We start from the raw sequence: 21715 nt of genomic DNA on the forward strand, positions 1-21715 counted from the left end.
AGGTTCTGAGCCGAATCCCATACATCCCCTCAGACCCGAAACTAAAGCATGTTATATGGTTTCGTTCCAAGCACTACTCGAACCGGCGACCTCTAAGCTTTTGCCAGAGATCTTTACCAATTGAGTTATTAGCACTTGGTTATCAAGTTCATTGACCAAACCAAAAGATGGCATTAAATTCAATAACTAAGATAGAACTTTGACACTATGATAACAGAACCAGTGGATTTACACCAATCCACGACTATATAAATAAATAAATCACCATATCATATGTATATACCGTAAAATATTAACGGTGTAATGTATAACCATATTCCTATAACAAACGGTCAAGAGGCTCTTCTCAAATCAGTCCATTCTACAACGAACGGTCAAGAGACTCTTTACGTAAAGAGGTTAGTCAATTAAGCTTTCGAAATGAATCTCGTAGTGATTTGAAAAGTGTATTATGTTGGGTATAAATCTTGAGTTTGAGTTAATTAAGTACGTATTAACTTATTTAATAAGCATGCAATATAATGTTAGTTGGTTTATACAATAGACCAGCATGAAAGATGATATATATTATGTTGTGGGTTTAAACAAACTAATATATAATAAGATTAAAAATCTTGTTATTTCGTAATTCAATTTCTTGGATAAGTAAGTTGATTCTTTTTATTATTCCGTCTTGGATTTAGTTAATTATATTCATATAGAAATACATGAATAATGGTACGTGTGTTTCAAAGTTTATCTCGTTTTGAACGGTTGTTTGTTTACATAACCTATGGTTTCCTATGTAGGTAGGTAAGTGTCTTAAGATGACTAGCTAGATAACTAATACAAAAAAAAAAAAAAAACACTTGCCAACTTTTTCACTTGTCACTTTGTGTATTTCAACTAGTGTTTTCCTTTGGATTGACAAGAAAGAACATGACAAAAAAATGTGAATCGATAGCCTAAATTAAACACTATTGTTCGAAGTTAAATCCGAAGGAAGATATCATCAAGGATTGCAACAACATTCTTGTAGTACTCCAATACTTTAGTTTCATCTTCATCTCTTGCTGCATAATCCATCTACAAATCTCAAAGTATATATAAATTTAAAAATTTATAGTAATGAGTATATATATATATATATATATATATAGTAGTGTGAGAGGAAAATGAAGAATATGTACCTTTGTGATTGAATTGAAGAGAGTGGAATAAAGAGACCTAAAAAGAGGTCTATCCTTAGGTGGCTTTGCTTGGATGATTAAGTAAAAGTCTTGCTTCATGTTTGATGCACTTCTCCTCAGCTCTTTCCCTCCTTCTTTCCACAACTTTTTTTCTATCATCATCTCTTTAATTCTTTTTATATATTCTGCATTTTTTCTTAATCCTTCCTATAAAACCATATCCCAAATACACGAAATTATCATATTTTGTATAATCTTGCTACCAAGAGTCTTCCACAAACATATTACTGATAACTTATATGATTAAATCCCCAATAATCAGCCTTAGCATTCAATATTCTTAGTACATAAATGTTTTTGTAAACTTGCTCGGATAATTCACTTGATCAAAATTCGAATAAAATCTAAAAAAAGAAAAAAGAAATTCACAAAAGAAACTAATCCTTGTGGAATTTGTTTTATAAAGATCCTTTCACTTTGTTTCAGTCCATGTGAGTAAAACTTGTTGTACATATAACACACTATCACTCAAAATGTTTAGTGAAGACAACATCTAGATTATAATATGAAACAAATGGATCAAAAGTAGAACTAAAGCGAGTCTTGTTCTAGTGATACGTTCTCGAGGATCTCTAGTTTGATTTTTTCATTTGTGAACATACTATTTTGATGGAACATCCAAAACTCTTCCATTAGCCACGACAAAATGTAATTAAAGTAAAGACATTAAGTATGTTTAGACCTGAGCAAGTTCGACGGTTCGTTCAGGCTCGGGTGGAGGAGCACCGAAGTTGAAAAAATCAGCGGCATTCGCAGAAGAGTAGCGGCTGCTATCGAAGAAGAGCAGCTGAGGGATTAGTGTCCCTGAAATTGAGAGTAAAACATCTCTTCGTCTTCTTCTTCTGAATGTATCAAAGGAAAGTGTTAAGTTAGAATCCGATGTATCAATCCGAGAATCTTGATTGTGAAAGAAAGTGAAATGTGGTGTTGGTGGCTTTAAGAGCGCCATGTATTAGCGTTTCAAGAAAAGAAAAAGCAAAGCAATGTAGCTGCGCCATTGAACAACCAACCAACCTCACAAGGATAAGAACCAGAGATTAATCTAACGGCTACTGATGATGCCACGTGTCAACTAGTTGAGATATGACACTTCTAACTACCCGCCAAAACTTTATTTTTGTTTGTTATATAAATTTTTTGTGTTTTCATAATTTCTCAAATAGGCTTATTATCATTTCACAGTTACATAACTTAATACCTAAGACTATACTAAATATCTCAATTACTTTTCACAAATAAATGTTTTAAAATAAGAAACTAATTTTGTTATAAAATTTCAAACCATAACCACAAGTCCAAAACCAAAAACAGAGCAAACTGAAAAAACAAACTAAAAGTCTAATATCATAACCAAATCTTGTCATAGAAAACATAGAAAACATCGAAATTATAAAACTTGTCATGAGATGATGAAGACCTTTCTCCGGCGAAAAATGAAGTTATGGAGACGCGCCACCGGAGCTATAAAAGACAAACTCAGTCTTATCACGGCGGAGGAAGGAAATTTCACGGTTGCGGTTATCAAAGCGACGAGCCACAACGATCTCTCAATGGACAGTGAAAACGTTCAGTTCATCTACAGATTCATACAGAGCAACCCTTCGAGTTTCAAACCAATCATACGCGCCATCTCGTTACGCGTGGAACGCACTCGCAACTGGACCGTGGCTTTGAAATGTTTGATGTTGTTACACGGCTTGTTCCTGTCCGGGATCAAAGCTGCTGATTCGATCGGAAGGTTACCGTTCGATCTTTCCGGTTTTGGGAAAAGGAAATCTCGGTTTAGTAGAACCGGTCGGTTTAATGTCTTCGTTCGCGCTTATTTCTTGTTTCTTGACGAAAGATCGATTCTTTTCTTCAACAAGAACATGACTCGACTTGATATCATTGTTAAATTGCAAAGAATCGTTGATTCATTGATGAGAATCAAACCGATTTGTGGTGAAACTCCTCTTGTAATCGAAGCTATGGAATATGTAATCAGCGAGGTTTTCGAGATTAACAGTCATATATGTCGCGGATTCGCTGGTTTCTTATCCGATGTTCAATCGAATAATCGAGATATATCTTCTGCGGAGGCGGAACTAGCGATGAAGATTGTGGCAAAATCTTTGTCGCAGAGAGAAGAACTCTTCAAGTATTTCGAATTATGTAGAGACTTTGGTGTCACCAACGCTCAAGAAATCTCCAATTTCGTTCGAATCACGGAATCTCAAGTGATATTACTCGACAAGCTTCTCCATATCGCCCCGGAGTTAGATCGGAAGGCGGCAAAAGTGACGCCGTAACTGTAGCAGCTATGGCAGAGGTGGATTTGGTGACCAGTGAGGAGCGTTCTTCTAATCATGTAACTAGTTACTAATCATGTTTTAGTCTACCTCAGTTGTGCATCTATGTTAATGTGTACACTCGTTTAGACTACTAACATTGCATACCTAACGATTTGTATAAGGGCAAAATGCAAAAGAAACAACTTTAAATAAAGTTCTTCTTCACTAATTAAGATAACAACATTTTATCATAACAACATCTGATGTTACAAGTCAACATTTTAAACCTAAGGATGAAATGAAATAGTTGCAAAAGAACAAGAAAAGAACCAACGATTTTTGTTTCCTACAGATTTTCTCCAAGAAATCTTCAAACAAAGAAAAAAAAAACAGAACATTAAGAATGTATGAATTAAGATATGATCAAACCCTAAAACGAAGAAGTTACCTTGAAAAAGAAGAAGAAGGAAAACATAGGTCACAGTTTGTTTTATATACACGATCAGAGAGGAGAAACATTTGAGTTTTTTCCAAACTTATCTGATCGTGACGAACTTATTGGTTCCATGTCTAGCCCAATGACTCTTCAAATCAATGGAATTCCCAAAGCTATAACCTTCTGTTGCTAACTTCTCAAGGACCTTCTTAAACGCGCCTTGACTCATCTTCCTACCTGAAATCCTTGCACCGCGTCGCTTAGTACTCATCGGTAAAGGATACATGGAAATGTTCGTTGTGCAACAAGCGGATTGCCATCCCCCGCATCCCCAACGGTAGCATTGCTGAGGAGTTCCAGTGCAAGTGCAGACCGGTACAGGAAGACCAGAAATATCCATACTCACTCCATTAATCACAAGATCAACACTCTTCTTAGCCGGTTTCACACGCTGCTGATGAACATTGTTGGTAGCACCGCTCTCCTCTTTCGGCTTACGCGGCTTCTTCGCTTTCGGTACTGTTGGTGATGAGATGCTGCCTCTCATCTTTCTCTTCTTACTAGGCTGAACGATTTCATCTTCGCGAGGAGGAGGAGCCGGGTTTTCCTCAAACCGCGATGTGTTAACAACCGGCTGATGCATCATCTGCATCGAATTCGAACCAGATGTGTCGGACATTACATTACTGTAATTTGGAGTGCTTATAGGTAACATGTTGAAGAACTTGTTGTCCTTTGGTTGGTTAATCCAGCTATAGTTCATAGGCATTGAGGCCTCGTGCTCTCGAGGATGATACGAACCATTTGAACCGATCATTAGATTCGATTCACGTCCAGGTAAGAACGGTTTAGTGTTCCGGTCAATGGAAGACATAAGCTGCAAACCAAGATTACCTTTGAACGTAGCAGCCGCTGGCTCATAGTATCCCCAATTGCGAAATCCATCATCATCCATTGAGATTATAAGCTACAAGCAATGCCATTAAAAGTTAAAACACACATAAACACCAATTCAATCCAAACAAGTCTGTGTAAGATTCAAAAACAATATGCAATCGAAAAAGTTTACAAATTTGCGGTTGTATATATGATTCTAAACCTCGGATTCATCGAAATTATCACGAAATTAACACAAACACCAATTCATTTTCTCAGATTATGTAACAGAGAGTCCAAACGAAAGCACGGATCTTTGAGATACCCAGAAACGAAAACTAGGGTTTTTATAATCAGAATCCATTTTCATTCACATTTATGTCTGAAACCCATAAGCAGATCTCTAGATCTGACAAACCCAGAACCAGATCTAATGAAACAGAACATAAAACAACGATTTTTTTTTTGTTTTCTTTTCCACACAGAGCAAAAATGTTCAGATCTCGAGTTTGATAAATCATATATTTCATGGAAACTGATACAATAAGATAAAAGGATGAGAGCAGCATCGCAGAAATGGAAAGAGAGAGTACAGTACAAAAAGGACTCAATCTTATAAAAAATCAAGAGAGAGAGAGAGAGAAAGAAAGAGACATAGATTGATGAGAGAGAAATCTTACATGAGGAGGGAGTTTGGTCTAAACGGCTCTTTAAGGAATTTTTTTGACCTTCCTGGAGAGAGAAACCTGAGAGAGAGAGAGAGATTGGGAAAGAGAGAGGAAAGAGAAACCTAAGCAGAGAGAAGGGATACGATATGAGAGAGGAGAGAGAAGGTTTTAAAGATCTCTTCTTTTTCCTTTGTAAGAGAGAGAGAGAGAGAGAGAATCCTAAAAATGACAATTTTGGATATAAATAAAATAAAAGAACCAAAAAGGCTTTAATTAAAAAGAAAAAATAGATTGAGAAGAGATTAGTTTTTGGTTTATTTGTAGGGTACAGAGATTAAGGGAAAGCCATGTGATAGAGAGAATAAAGAAGAGGACAAAACAAAATCAAAGCCCACTGCTTCATCTTATCCTTTACATTGTACTACTGTCTACATATACCATTATACATATATTTGTCAATATCAAATTCTCTTAGAGAGTATATATATACATTAGATAATATGATGATTGTGTGTGTAAACCAAAACCATTGAAGGCAAATCAATGTGTCAAAACTTAAGAAATAAACACCTTTATAAATTGTTATAAAATGATGTTTACTTTTGTCTGATTTCGAAACCTATATAAAAAATGATTTTATTTGAGGCCCATTTGTGTATTCGGGTAAATATTACAGTGAATTAAAATTCTTTTTTTTGTCAATAGTGAAATAGAATTCAAATTCATTTTTTGTATAATCCCATTAGTAGATGTGTTTGCGATTAAATCCAAGACTCTTATTCATGTTGTCAAAGATCCTCGTTTATGGTCAAGACTCAAGATTGAAAAGATCAGTGATATCTTAGCTCACATATAAGGGAATTCTAAAACGAGTTTGTTAATAAAATTGGAGACAATAGATTTTTAATTAATTTGATAGTGAAGAAAACAATTTCCTTTGATTTCTAAGGTTGTAGTAGCTTTGCATGGTTATTAACTTATTACTATGGATGAGAAGAAGAAAAAAACTCATGTATATTCGTGTGAGCAAAAACAATTCAACTATTAAATTGTAAATTAGAGTAGTCAAGCAAACAAAATAAACAATCATATTGTATTATGATTTTAGAATGTAGTAAATCAAAACAACATTATCAAATATTTAATAAGAGAGAAATGATGTAATAATCACTATAAATACTTAAATTTTTTGTTCATGATTAACACTTAAAGATTTTGAGCAGCAGTTGCTCTAAAAGATTAGATATTGTTCGTGATTAGGCAATACTTTTTTCGTATACTTTGGGACGGAGAGCATCAAACCTATTTGATAGGAGGAAGGGACGGTTCGAGGCGGCTTGATTTATTAAAATCATTTTATTTGTTCAAAGTATGTACTAAACTAGTTATGAACTGATTTATTTTATTAAACTAATAGTAGTGATAAACTATAAAATAGACAAGCTTATACTTTAACCATGATCATTACTATACAAAGAAAAATAATTAACGAGCCAACTATTCTTTTAGGAGAAAAGTCATTTAAATCATAAATTTTATTGTATGCCAGTTAAAACATTAACATTTGTTGATTAAGTTTTTTGGATATCAAGTTCATTGACCAAACCAAAAGATGGCGTTAAATTCAATAATTAAGATAGATGTTTGACACTATGATAACAGAACCAGTGGATTTACACCAATCCACGACTGATTCAGCATCAAGAAGAATTAGTTTCATTGGCTCCCATGTCACCTAAGATAGCATTGATGTTGATTTTGTCCATCACCTGAATAGTTACCTTTACTAGAACTAGTAAAGTTATAATCTCAGAAATAATTGGTAATCCGGGACTATAGTAATAGTGACCAAATAATCAATAATCGTAGCTCCCGAGAATTCAATTGCGTATTCAACTCTTTGCAGATCCCGTTAATCACTCTTTATTAGCAACAAAACAACGTTGGTTTGATAAAAGCTTTAGTAATTTTCTGTAATTTACAATTATTTTGTTTAAAAAAAATGTACAGAATGAGCCAATATTAGATTGCTAAAAAGCATAAAAATCTTTAAGTGATCAATTTAATATCCACGATCCATTATTGACACTGGAGTTCGGATCCAACTTTTCACTGTTACTATGGTACATCATTTCGGAAGGCCCATTTACGGCCAGTGGACTGATCTCATGGCCCAATAATCATTTCAGTCTCTAATCACAATTTTGTTTGGTCGCCATCTTAATTCGATTTTATTAAATACTCAGTGCCAACTTAATAAACAAACATATACACACTCACATACATACACGTTAACTAAGCCTTTTTGTTCATTGAAATAATTTTTTTCTTTTCATAATCCGATTTGAAAGATTGAACACATATACATATATATATATATATATATACATTCGTATAGGTAAGTGTTTCCTCTCTTTTTTTTTGTCAGCATTTTAGAGTTTATGGGATGTATGCCAAACTTGAGAATGAAGGCATGAGACCAAAATATCCGAATCAAAATGAGTAATGATGTATTGGGAATGTTCTTTATCAAACAACTAATTTATTTTATATATGATATTTTTATCATTAAACTATGAAGATTAAAAACAAAAAACAAAAAAAAAGATAAAGAGAATCAAAGGGAGGAGTTGGGGGAGATGATGGCATTTCTTTGCTTTGTAAATTTGGAGCATGTGACTTGATCTCTCTTTCCAACTCAATTCTCCTACTCTCATCATCTTCAATATCTTCCTTTATTTCCTCCTCATATCTTAACTTAACTTCTGAAATTTTATATTCTACCCACAAATTTTTAACATTTCTTAATCAACGAAATAAATATTGTATAATCATGCATTATGTTGTCTATTAGTAAAGGAATAAAAGCAAGTGGTTACGTTAAGTAAAGAGAGTAGTACTAGGAACTAGGAAGAGTGAGTTAATCTCATCTTGTGAAATTATTACAAAACACGATCTCTCATTTCTCATATTTCTTTCCCTTAATTTATACAAAAGCTGTGACCGTAACTCTCGATCACAACATCTTCTCGTTTCATTTGTTTTTATTTTTCCTTTCGGTCCATTTGAAACCAAATATAGCCAACTGACAAAAATAACATTATGAGAGGTATCTTTTGTTTCTTTTATCAGAAATTTCAATTATTTTTCGACAGTAAGGAAGAATATAAAACTAGTAGCTTCGATCAAGCCAAGATATACATATAAAAATATATAATTGAAATAGAGAAATAAAATAGGGAATGCGACTACACATTCTATGATATTTAAAGTCGATCGATCTTAGTTTAACTCCAAAACTTGTCTAGCTAATTACTATATTAAAAATGTTTTTAAATATGATTGATGAAAAAATCAAGATCATAATAATGATTAATTTTGGCAGTTTTCATATGAGTTCCACACAATAACAACAAAATAAACTAATTAATAAATCCTTGATCGTAAAAATACTTAATAACTCTTAATTAGGTATGTTAATGAAACCTTCTTATAGAATGTAATGACTCGGAAGAATGTCAAAAAAGCCTAAAAGGAATCGACAGTAGAGAGTGGATGGGGAAAAAGGTCACGTGAGTAAGACATAAAGGCACGTGCGGTTTTGTTTTTTTCTTTTCTTTTCCTCATTTCTTATGAATTTATTAATACGTAGGGTTTTATAATAATTAATAATACTTTCACATTTTTTACTCTTGTCTTGAATTGCTTTAAAATTTTAACGCAATGAATATTATTGATGTAATTGTCTTTTTGTTTTCCCTTAACAGTATGGGCACTAGTACATCCATCATATAAGCCAAATAGAAGAAAATAATAGTTTGAAATGAATTATTGTAAACTTACAGAATTTGGTATTTAATGCAATTATGCAATTTTATCCTTGGATTATTCACAAGAACCATATACCTTTTTTTCCTCTACTTTGTTTCCAAGTGTAATTCGAAAAGAATCTTAACATGTATGTGGACCAACCTTTGGAAACATGATGACATAACATTCATATATATAGTTTCACGATGACAAGTTTTTTTCTGAGAGATTGTCTATATATTATTGGATTGCTTTAACAATAATGGAACGCAAGATGTATTTAGTGATGTATAATCACACTACTTATAGGACTTGAGAGTGACAGTCATAAAGTTAAATAAGCTTATTATTTAATTAGTTCTTATGATATCATCTAAGATCGAGTTATGTTTAAAGTAACCTCATATTGTATCAATGGAGATATATATAAACTCTACACAAACTAGACCTAGTTTATCAATGACAATAAGCCCTACATGTGGACGTATATGATCTCATATTTTTATTTTTATTTTCATTTGTTAGAGAAACGATCATATTGTAGATAATCACTAACATAAAACAAAAACAAATCGAAATTATTTTATAAATAGTTTTATGAAGGTTCAAGAAAATCAGACAAATTCATCAATCAGACAAGATATGGGTCCAAGCCAAAAAAAATCATATATCCAACATGCTCTAAGAAACAAAGTCTAAAGTATAAAAACAAAATAACAAAAAGAAAATTCTAAATCTAAATCTAAAACAAAATAAAAAAATATACATCACATCTCTCTCTTTAGTTACAAGAGTGTATGTATAGATTATATGCAATGATGGCACAGTGCAATGAGCTTTATAAGCAGAAGCATTATAGACATCAAAGAAAGACTCCTCACTTGCTCTCAAACTCTCAAGTGTATGAGAGAGAGAAATAGGTTGATAAAGAGTCAAAATAGCAAAGAGAGAGCTAGAGAGAAAGAGAGAGACCCAAGAAATTTTTTAAAAGCTTTCATCATAATAACATAAGGGGAACTTTGAAGAGCCTAAGAAAAAGTTTGAAAAGCCTTTGTTGCAGAAAGCTTAAAAGAACTTTTCTCTCCCTATACCTCTATCTCTCTTTATCACCCCCTTCCTCATCTTTGTAAAGCTGAACCTCCCACTATCTACAAATTTTTCTTCTTCTACTTTTTTTTTGTTTTCTTTCTTTCTTTTCTCCGGGTCTTGTTGTTTCATCAAATCAATCTCTAGTATCCGCAATACTAATAAAGTCAAAAAAGAGAGAGAGATCAAGAAAAGTAGAGTACTAATTGATGAGAACAGATCAAGTGATGTTGTCCAACAAGAACAGTAACACATGTTGTGTGGTTTCTTCTTCTTCTTCTGATCCTTTCCTCTCTTCTTCAGAAAATGGGGTCACCACCACAAACACATCCACTCAGAAGAGGAAAAGAAGACCTGCTGGTACACCAGGTAATAATAAATCCCCACTACTGGAAAATTTAATGTCTAATCTTCTCTTCTTCTTTTTTTTTTTTTCTTGTTTTTATTTCCTTATGACAAGTTTCAACTCATGGCTGATTTTGTTGGTTCTCTCTTAAACCCCATTTAAAACCACCCTTCTTCTTTTTATATAACTTTTAATGTGTTAATCAAAGATATGTTTTATGATAGGTTTGATTTTGAAGTTTCATTTTTTTTTTCTTTTCTTTTTTAATAATATCAATTCAAGTTCTTGGGTGTTAATAATATCAACCCCATTGAGAAAATCGAAGACATGTGTTTTGATGGAGTATGTCTTATTTGCTCTTCAGATCCAGATGCAGAAGTTGTGTCTTTATCACCAAGAACTCTTCTTGAATCAGACAGATACATATGTGAGATCTGTAACCAAGGGTTTCAAAGAGACCAGAATCTCCAGATGCATAGAAGACGTCACAAGGTTCCTTGGAAGCTTCTTAAAAGAGACAACAACATAGAGGTGAAGAAACGAGTCTACGTTTGCCCTGAACCAACTTGCCTTCACCATGATCCTTGCCATGCCCTCGGGGATCTTGTCGGTATCAAGAAACATTTCAGAAGAAAACACAGTAACCATAAGCAATGGGTTTGTGAGAGATGCTCTAAAGGTTATGCGGTTCAATCAGATTACAAAGCTCATCTCAAAACTTGTGGCACTAGAGGACATTCTTGTGACTGTGGTCGCGTCTTCTCCAGGTATTGTTTCTTGTTCCTCTCACACCATAAATTGTTTTTTTAATCACATAACTTCCACCTTTTATTTATTTAATTTTGAACACATTTTTATCAGTTATTGATGCAAATATTGCTCAATATACACATAATTTGGCTCTGTTTGTTATGCGTATTTAGAAGATCATATTAAAAAAGTCAAAATAGAAAAATTGCTCTAGCGACCCCAAAACCAAGATTGATAGTCATAGTACTATTTGATTTGACTATCCCTCATGATTTTTTTTACTAATTCTGTGTATTGATGTGTATGCATCAGAGTAGTTTTCTAATATATTTCTTGACTATTTGTTTGGTTTTTGTGACATAAAAATAAAGCTGATTAAATTACTTAGATTAAGGACATTGACCCCAATCTATAAAGAAATATTATCATATGTTTCTAGCCTATTATTGGACCTAAACTATATTAATAATATATACACTAACTCCAACATTATTATCTTTTATAAACGAGGTTTAAACAGAAAATCTTAATATAAAATTGTTAATATATCAAATTGATAAGTTTCTTTTCTTCTTTAAGGGTGGAGAGTTTTATTGAACATCAAGATAACTGTTCCGTACGGAGAGTTCACCGTGAACCGCCTCTACCGCCACAAACCGCGGTACCAGCAGTCCCGGCCTGCTCCTCTAGAACCGCCTCAACCGTCAGTACTCCGTCTAGTGAAACCAATTACGGCGGTACAATTGCGGTTGCGGCTCCTATACCTCTAGAAGGCCGTCCAGTTCATCAGAGAATCTCACCTTCAATTCTCACTCACTCATCCAAAAATCTCAACCTCGAACTCCAGCTTCTTCCATTGTCGCCGAATCAAAACCCTAATCAAGAAAACCAACAACCAAAAGTTAAAGAACCATCTCATCATCATAATCATAATCATGAAACTACAAACTTAAACCTCTCCATTGCACCATCGTCATCATATCAACATTACAATAACTTCGACCGTATAAAAGAGATTATGGCAAGCGAGCAAATCATGAAGATAGCTATGAAGGAGAAAGCTTATGCGGAGGAAGCTAAAAGAGAAGCCAAGAGGCAACGTGAGATAGCGGAAAACGAGTTTGCAAATGCTAAGAAGATAAGGCAAAAGGCACAAGCTGAGCTTGAGAGAGCTAAGTTCTTAAAGGAACAATCTATGAAGAAAATAAGCTCAACGATCATGCAAGTCACTTGTCAAACTTGTAAAGGACAGTTTCAAGCAGTTGCGGTTCCGGCGGCTGACGAGACGTCGCTTGTGGTCAGTTACATGTCATCAGCCAATACCGACGGAGAGTTTGAAAATGGATTTTAAGTAAATCAAAAACGTATAAGAATTTAAGATTATTTAAATTAAAGTTTACTTTCTTGTATTTTTGTGTATTAGTTTACACGGTTGTATTAATTTTTCAACTACGTACCATATAATATGTTAAATTTTCAGTCTACTTTATCTTTGGTCCAACAACTAGTAGCTAGACTGTGAGTAGCGATCATGACTCTATATCCAGGTTAATGTCCTAATAATATTCTAGCTTTAAATCTATAATTCCATAGCTCAGTGATTAAAAAATAGAAGTTCCAATCCTCAATAGTGAAAACTTCGTTGCCACAATTAATTTCATAAAATTTTACAAGTTACTGCTAATTACATTGTTGATAAATTTTGCAATTTAGAATACTTGAAAAGAACGACTACACATATACACATTTCATTGAATCTTACATGTTACTGTCACTTCCGCTACATTACAAGTTAAATTGTGGAAAATAAACTTTAAACTTTTTCTTTTTTTGGTATGATAAACTTTACAGTTTACAATATCAACTTTCCTACCAAAAATACTTTTTCCTTTTCTTTATAAATTGGTCTACAGTAGCTAACGAGGGAAGATTCTTCGCCAGTTAATTTTGAGCTTTTGTGAATGAATATTTGATTAATGTATCTTTGTTTTGTCTTCAATGTTTTTCGTAAAGTATAGAATAACATAATTTGATTTTAAAAATTTCAAACATTGTACGTAACACGGATCAAACCAATCCATGTAACATATGCTCAAACTCTAATGCATGGTTAGGTCTGAAAACAAAATTCATGCAAATTAAAGTAATACAAAGTGGGTAAGCTATAATTGCTTGGGACGAGTTAATATATGGAGGAGTGTGATGGGAAATGTACTATTATGATGTCGTTTTGGTCCGTGACCGTTACACTTATAACGAGGTTCATAAACAAACATCGTTTCATCTTTCGTTAGATTCGGACAAAAAGTGTTGATCTATAATCATGATAAAACAGTCCGACCCAATTTCACTTGTTCTTATTACAACTTTTAGCAATTTTTCTAGCTACTCCATTTATTGTCCAAAAAACTAATTTTTACACTTATTCTTCCTTTATTTTTATTTTTTTTGGTTCAACAAAAGCTCTTCAATTCATTTGAAATAAATCAAAATTATTTCTAATAAAATACATGTATAGGATAATTCTGAATTCACATATCACAATTACTCAAAATAGTCCATATCAGAAATTTATATATAGGATTGGTCGTGAGTTTCTAACTGAAAAACTTAGACTAATTAATTAATTGAACAATGACAATTAAAAAAACATTTATTTTATGCGGGCATATTAAAACAAATAGTCATCCATCAAGAAGTTGTGCATTATTAAAGTGTAATTAATTCAATATTTTAGAAAAATGGAAACAAATACCACATTGAGCCAAGAAGTTAAATGCATCGCAAAACTTTGTGGTGATAAATAGCATTTGGTTTTGGAAGTCATACAAAAGTAATACATGTTTCAAGCCACACGATATTGATGATATATATATTATATATGTATACTATACGTTTGATATTTCTTAATTAATACACTATGGTGATTATTCATCTTTTCAGCCAAACATTTTTAGATGATGTTTTTTTCCTATAAATGAAAACCAAACATTTGTAGATTGGACAGGTCTATGATGTATGAACATACGTAATAAATGAATGTCGATACATGAAAGAGAAAGGGTTTGATTGGGTAAAGTATATTTATAGATGCATACATATATAACAAAAGAACAAATAAATATCTAAAAAAATAAAAAAAAATGACGATCTTTTGCGTATGAGATTGAAGAAGCTAGGTAGCTCACTACAAAAATCTAAAATCCGAGGTGGGTTTGGTTTTTGTACATCTTTTGGGACCAATTTCGATGCACAAAATTAGGAAGGATATAGAAAAAGACTTTTAATAATGAGAAATGACATGAATGTTCTGTCTGAGAGAGAACTAAAGAAGTGGGTTAAGTAAATAGGAGAGTGACAAATGCCTGCTCGTTACTCCGTTTCAACTCTATGGCACTGAAAATCATGGCGTTTTTTTTTTTTGCATTTAAAGTGCACTCAATTGCAATTGAAAGTGACTATTTCTCTTCTCTTCTCTCTCTCTCGTTTTCATCATTTGTTCCAACACGCAGAGAGGTTTGCAGATTCTGCAGCTATGTTTGTCACAGAAAGAGAGGTGGGGAGAGAGCATATTAGTAGGCTTTCTTTCTCTATACCAATGGCCAAACACATGTGTGTAATGTAAAGGCATGTAGTAGTAGTAGTAGTATATCATGTATAAGCATATGTTTGATGATGGTTTATGCCACAAACTCGTGGACTTAAAACTAAAAACGATGTATGTACTAATGTGGACGAACCATGTGTGTAACAATGATGTAATTCATGTTATAGTGTTATATATACTCTAATTTTTATATGTATGTATGTATAAATATATGGAATGAGCTACTTTAAGATTAGAAATTGTAATTGCTTCAAACCAAAAGAACTGAATTATATATGTGCTACAAAATTTTTTTTAAAAGAACTAACTAAACTATAATTGTTCGGATCATTTACATATAAAAATACATAGTTGGTTTGGGAGTTGTAAAAAAGGGCAGAACAGTGGAACGTGCAACTCAAAAAAGGGTTTAGCATTTTATCTCATGGGATAGCATTTTTTAAGAAGAGCATGTGCATTTTTGCTTCTCTTCCCCTAAACCCAAACTTTCAAATGCTCATTGCCTTTCACAATCTAATGGAACTTTTTGTTATTTTACCCACTTGTATATATTTTCTTCTTCTCTTATCTTATTCTATTTTTTTTGCATGTGTTATTCTAAACTTTTGCAAGAGCCGAGGTTAATAACTCTACCGGCGCCGTATGTACTAGTTAGCCTTCTAAAGATGAGATTCTCCAAACTCACTAGTTCGAGTAACACTAGTGGGAGAAAACTAAATTTACGCACTAAACTAAAACACTACTACATATATAGATCTGGAACTTTTTGGTTACAAAAACAACCAATAGCATATTATCAAAAATACGAAAGAACTACACAGTAACGCAAACGACTCGTTTCTTCATCTAACTAAAGTAACTAAATGATCAAGTAGATTATTTTAAACTATAAAACAAAATCATTTACAATTTCTTTTAAGACATAGATTTTGTGTCAACAATATAAATAAAAGCTATGCTGCTACTTGTCAAAAATGTTGAAAAAGAAACAAAGCTAATATATGATTACTGATTTTTTATTAGTAGTTGGATTTTGGAAGTGGCTTAGCATGAAAAAAATAAAATCTATCATCACATGGGATTGCCTCATACTTCCCACAAAGGAACAACCATATGCTTAACTTTTATGTCATGACAAAATTACCCTTCACTTCTTTGATGGGATATATGCGTCGACAACCTTTACTCAATGGGTATTTCAGTCTTGTTTACTTACTTACTAGCCACCATTTTCTAGATTAATTATGTTTGTTTCTTTATAAGAAAATGTCCAATTTCACTGTGTTATGTATATATGAATTAGAATAGTCTTCAAACTTCATAGCTATTTTGTTGAATATATAAAAGTCTAGTTTAGTAGTAGTTATTACATAGTTATAAGATAAACGTTGTATATTTTGTAGCCATGTATATCTTACTTAAAAAAATTATATTATCGATGAAGCAGCTGAGGGTTGTCTTTATTTGCTTAAAGATATGTGTAAAAATAATAATAATATTACTAAGTCTGGATTCAATAATATAGATATGGACCCTCTTTGCTTCTATACATATCTGTGTTTTGCACTGAAACCCGAGGCATTTTATTTTCTTGTCTTTTTCAGCTTTGTTCTTATATTAGCTCTCTCTTACTACCTAGCTAGTAAATTAAACTTTGGCATTTTCTCCTTTCTTATATTTAAATCTAGAGATATCGTTCTTCAGCATCCTATACAAATTTGATTAAATTGGTTTGCCCATGACACGATTTGTTGGTTCTTTGTTATCTTCCATTTAGCCACTTTCAATTGTTTTCTTTAATAATTCAATCTCTTTGCTTCAGATAAGACTTCTAACATGCAAATACAATAATAGTATAAAGATAAACATTTCAACCTAAACAATGATTTTTAACTGTTGAGAATGATGTTATTGGCATTATGATCTATGAATCTATATGGTACTCATGAAACATGTACACGTAGTATTATTAATAGTTTGTTTTATTGCGTTTATTTCTTCAGACATTTATACGATGTGACTATTCAACTGTACAGCCATTTATGTTCCAAAAGAATATAAAGACTTATATTAAAATTCCAAAAACAAAATTTGGTCTTATACTTAAAACAAATTTTAGGGTTTATCAATAGGAGTTTAATTTAAGAACAAAGTTTGGTTATCGGAACAGGAAAGAGATAAGGGCTGTGGAAAAAGTGTCAGAACACAGGAAAGGAAACATGCATTGTGGCATTGTTAGCTATTAGAAACAAAAATATTCGGATTGTGACAAATAAAAAAACAAAAACCAAAAACATCAAATATTCTTCCCAGTATTTTAAATTATAATATATTTTATTACTGATCATATCATAGTGACCTTTTTTTTTGGTTTCTAGAAAAAGTTGAATGAAAGTAAAAAAGAATTAACAGTAAAAAATAAAAATGTAAAGGTAAGACAAAATTATTTACAGATAAAATTATATACTTTTAAATCACCCCCTATATATAAAAATTATGAAGTAACAGAAGAAGAACTATTTGAGACGTGTGATTGCATGGGTTTGGCGCAGAGACAAATATACCCTCGCGCCTGCCAAATCCTTCTCTTACTCTGTTATTTTGTGAATTTTACATTTTTTTTGTTTTGTTTTTGTTTGAAGCCTTAAAGAGAATAAGACCCTACGCCTCAGTCCACTGGTCGTGATGTCTTGTCACACGTGAAAATTCTTACTCTGATTTTATTATCTTTGTTTCTCTCTTCTCTCTCTCTCTTTCACGTATAATCTTATGTTTTAAAAATACATTAATACACGCAAATTTCATATAGTTATAGGTTTGCACATTGTTCATATAATGAAACTCTTTTTAATCACTTGACTTAAAACACTTTCGTAGATTAAAATCGTTGGTTGTGAATCTTCATATCAACAAATTCCTTAGTGGGTCTATGTTTTCGTACTTGAGATTTTCTGCAAAACGTATTGCGGATATATAGTATGGACAAATCTCATGGTCTAAAAATTATGGTGTTCCCATGTCTTTCAGAAAAGAAAAAAAAAATATTTTTCGAGTGAAGTGATGCATTAATCGTATAATATAGCTATTCTGGTCTGAAATTCCCTGAAAAAAAAAATATATATATTTTGACCACAAATTTAGCTTTCATCGGCCTAATGCATTTACGTATATGATTTTTCTCTACGGCCCGAATATATATTTCGCAGCTTAAGTGGTAAAGCCCAATATGTAATGTTTTATGAACTTGGAATATTATTATTGTTGCATGATCTATGCTGCTTGTGGGTTATCCTATGAAGCGATGGTTTGAATTTGTTAGTTGTCGCATGATTTTTACTTACTTGACTTTGTGTATTTGTGTGGGTCTAAAAATCCTATAACTTGGTTATGTTGCTTGTGCGGTTTATGCTTTTGAAGTTCTAACTTTGATTTTGGTTGATTTATTGTCTAGTCTTTGTTTGAGGCTAATATGAATATGTTTAGTTGCTTGCGTGGTCTATGCGTTTGATTCAAAAAAAATATGACATTACTAACCCACAACTTGAAATATATATAGTGGTGAAGTCGAAAAGAGAGATGGATATTGATTTGAGTTTCGTAGATTATATTACTTGCTTAATCAGTAATGGTTTGATGTGAGATAATTCTTTTGTAAAGAGTCTCCTAGTAGTGAGAACAAATCTTTCGTGAATATTTTCTATTATATTCTATGTATAAATATATATATATATTTATATATACTCCAAAGAAATCATCAACTGTTTTCTTGTAAATACAAAATTTGTTCAGACTTTTAAGTTTTAATTACTTTGATAATATACTCTTTAACAATTCAAAGCGTATATAATGCGCATAAGATTCTACATGGGTTAGTCTATGTAATCACCAGTAACATCAGTGTTGTAGAAACTAGTAAATTTGAACGTTACACCGAACAGTATCTTTTCTTCTTTTTTTATTATTATTATTCATCCTAACGGTAAACATATCTAAATCTGACCGTTATGAATTAATTTTAATTATGAAGATATGTAATTACCAAACGGTAACTTTTTATTTTTTTTTAATATTAAATTTTGTATTCACCCAAACGGTAACTTATTTGACCGTCGGAGATAATCTCTATAAATAGATTATAGTAGAACACCTCCGACTTCCTTCATTCAGACATCGAAAGGTTCTTCTTACTCTCAAAATCTCTTTTTTTCTCTTTCTTTAATAATCTCTGTTTTTTTTTTCTTTCTTCAAAAATCTCTGTTTAGAATCTTCTGACCTGTTGTTCTACTTCTACAACTCAAGTTTATCTCTGAACTTCTCATCCCCCGAGCGAGCGAGACTAGCAATAGAGTCATAAGAGACATCACCCCTACTTTTTTTAAGGTAACAACTCTTTTTTCTGGTCTTACTTGTTAAAACAACAACGAGAATCTAAAAATCTTAGGCTCTGTTTTTCTTTCTTTCTATGTTTTAGTAAATCTCTCGTGCATGGTTTGTTGATTTGGTTTAGATCACTCTTGAAATTTTGTCTTAGAAAAGAAAGCAAACTATGACTTATTTCATTTGTTGCTTTGAACTTTCAATTTTTAATCATGCTCTGTTTTTTTCCTAAGAGAATAACATACATAGTTGTTAAAAGATCTTATACAATGATATTGTTTTAATGTACATAAAAAAAAAAATAGTTATTGCTCTGTTTGTCTTAATATTTCTTGCTAAATAAGGATTAAAAATGGGCGTTATACATGTATTTTCACTAGTATTATTACATATATTTGATTTTTTTTTTGGATTAAATGACACTTGCTCAATTAATTTGTACATAATACTCTGAAGCGATTGTAATGAATTATATTTTATCTCGTTTTGCAGATGTTGATGATGAACACAAATTCAAAAGGAGTGTGTAACGAAAAGGCCATAATGGAGTTATATGATCTCACTCACATTCATATCCTTTGAGAAAATGCAGACGCCAAAGAAAGGGAGTGCTTGAAGAGATACATGATGAGAAGATGTATGTTAGGGTGCATGTGTGATGATGTGTAGAGTATGTCAGCTCGTAGAAGATGTATAGGTATGGTGTGTAACGTATGATTGTATAGATGAGATAAAAAAAAGTGTAGGATGTGGACGTGTGGATGTATGCTTTGTATAGATTAGATGAATATGTAGAATGTGGATGTTTGTATAGTTAGTTAGATAAATGTTAGGATGTGTATAAGGTGAATGTGTAGGATATGATGTTTGTATAAATTAGATGAATGTTTAGGATGTGTATAGGTTAGTTAGATAAATGTTAGGATGTGTATAAGGTGAATATGTGTAGGATGTTTGTATAAATTAGATCAATGTTTAGGATGTGTATAAGGTGAATGGAGGATGCATATGGTGGAGAATGTGGGTGACTGATGTTTTAGATCAATGCAGATGAATGTGATAACGATTTCGGGGTTATTTATAAAACTTTGGATCGGGTTCGGTGTGGTTCTTTTTCGGGCTCAGGTATTAAATCTGAATAATGCCCAAAATATAATTATGGGTGGTAGACTTATCCAAAATACCCATAAAATCCAAAAGTAGTTATCACTAGCAAATTTTTAAGGAAAATATTACGAAAAAATAAATTTGGAAAATATTAAGAAAAAATAAATTTAACCATTTTTGAACATTATAAGCATTAAAATTAAACAAGTCACTCACAAAATAAATAAGCAATTAAACAAGTCACATAGACTACCATTATTGGTGCTACATAGTGTTCGGGTATTTAAAAGTATCTACTTCCATTGGTAAATGTACCGCCAAGGAGCCAATCTTCTCGACTTCAACTACCTTTCAATCACTATCCCAAACCTAAGAGACTCAATCACCATCACCCGCAAACTCAAGAACGTTGGCACGCCTGCTACTTACATTGCTCATCTCCGAAAACCATTTGAGGTATTAAGAACAAAAACCGCTCGGATATTTCTTAAGAACCAAAATAGATCGAATTCGGATATTTCATGTTGGGTTCTATTTGAGTTTTCGGGTTCAGATATTTTGCCCAAATCTAATTGAATGTAAAATTTTATTCAGCCAAAAAGAATTTTTACGATAAATATTCTTTTAGTAAAGAACCACCGAGTCGAAAACCACATCTTTAGACCGTCATCATATCGATAATCCCGTAGGTCTCTGATTAAATTGATGCCATTTCAAACGTTTTTGTTAATGAGTTTGACTAACCGAGATAGTTTTAGATGACAATGATGAAATGTGGAAGATGTAAAGGGAGAATGTGTAGCCATATGAGTGCCTAAAATTCAGTATAAAATTTATGTTTAGTTCGATTTATTATTTTCACATCGTTAGTTTAGTCTTAATAAGTGACAGTAAAAATTCAATAATTTTAAAACTTACTACCAAAGAGAGAAACAATTTTTTCACATAGATAGAGAATCTGTGTATCCGGTAATTATAAAATGGAGTTTGGTTGTCAAAGCTTAGTAGTAAACAGCAAAACAGAAACACAAAATAATAAATTATTTTGGCGAAAAAAAAAAGAATTATTTTATAAAAGATGCCAAGATGGCTTTCACTAAAATAGATATAGATAGAGCAATGACCTTGAGATGAAATATGAATGATAAAAAAA

The 21715-nt window shown here is 32.2% G+C and overlaps 4 protein-coding genes and 1 long non-coding RNA gene across 5 annotated transcripts; 3 read left to right on the top strand and 2 right to left on the bottom strand.

Moving 5' to 3' along the window:
• Positions 1-835: 835 nt before the first annotated feature.
• LOC17884798 (psbQ-like protein 3, chloroplastic) lies at positions 836-2281 on the bottom strand. The gene is made up of 3 exons (XM_006291830.2): positions 1912-2281; positions 1170-1376; positions 836-1065 (listed from the first exon to the last, which is right to left on the bottom strand). The coding sequence occupies exons 1-3, from the start codon at positions 2176-2178 to the stop codon at positions 970-972; spliced, it is 570 nt and encodes a 189-aa protein (XP_006291892.1). The 5' UTR covers positions 2179-2281; the 3' UTR covers positions 836-969.
• A 266-nt stretch (positions 2282-2547) lies between these two features.
• On the top strand, positions 2548-3878 carry LOC17887484 (putative clathrin assembly protein At2g01920). Its single transcript, XM_006292982.2, has one exon. It carries the CDS (start codon positions 2636-2638, stop codon positions 3515-3517), a length of 882 nt encoding a protein of 293 aa, XP_006293044.2. The 5' UTR covers positions 2548-2635; the 3' UTR covers positions 3518-3878.
• Positions 3822-5602, bottom strand: LOC17886687 (protein BASIC PENTACYSTEINE1). The gene is made up of 2 exons (XM_006291565.2): positions 5492-5602; positions 3822-4902 (listed from the first exon to the last, which is right to left on the bottom strand). Exon 2 carries the CDS (start codon positions 4888-4890, stop codon positions 4036-4038), a length of 855 nt encoding a protein of 284 aa, XP_006291627.1. The 5' UTR covers positions 4891-4902; positions 5492-5602; the 3' UTR covers positions 3822-4035.
• A 4585-nt stretch (positions 5603-10187) lies between these two features.
• On the top strand, positions 10188-12925 carry LOC17885807 (protein SHOOT GRAVITROPISM 5). The gene is made up of 3 exons (XM_006291077.2): positions 10188-10744; positions 11086-11488; positions 12051-12925. The coding sequence occupies exons 1-3, from the start codon at positions 10585-10587 to the stop codon at positions 12820-12822; spliced, it is 1335 nt and encodes a 444-aa protein (XP_006291139.1). The 5' UTR covers positions 10188-10584; the 3' UTR covers positions 12823-12925.
• A 6330-nt stretch (positions 12926-19255) lies between these two features.
• On the top strand, positions 19256-20566 carry LOC111830562. The gene is made up of 2 exons (XR_002833975.1): positions 19256-19458; positions 19948-20566. It is a non-coding gene; the product is annotated as an uncharacterized LOC111830562 (long non-coding RNA).
• Positions 20567-21715: the final 1149 nt, after the last annotated feature.

This window comes from Capsella rubella, unplaced genomic scaffold (assembly GCF_000375325.1).
Source record: "Capsella rubella cultivar Monte Gargano unplaced genomic scaffold, Caprub1_0 scaffold_5, whole genome shotgun sequence".
Lineage (NCBI taxonomy): Eukaryota > Viridiplantae > Streptophyta > Magnoliopsida > Brassicales > Brassicaceae > Capsella > Capsella rubella.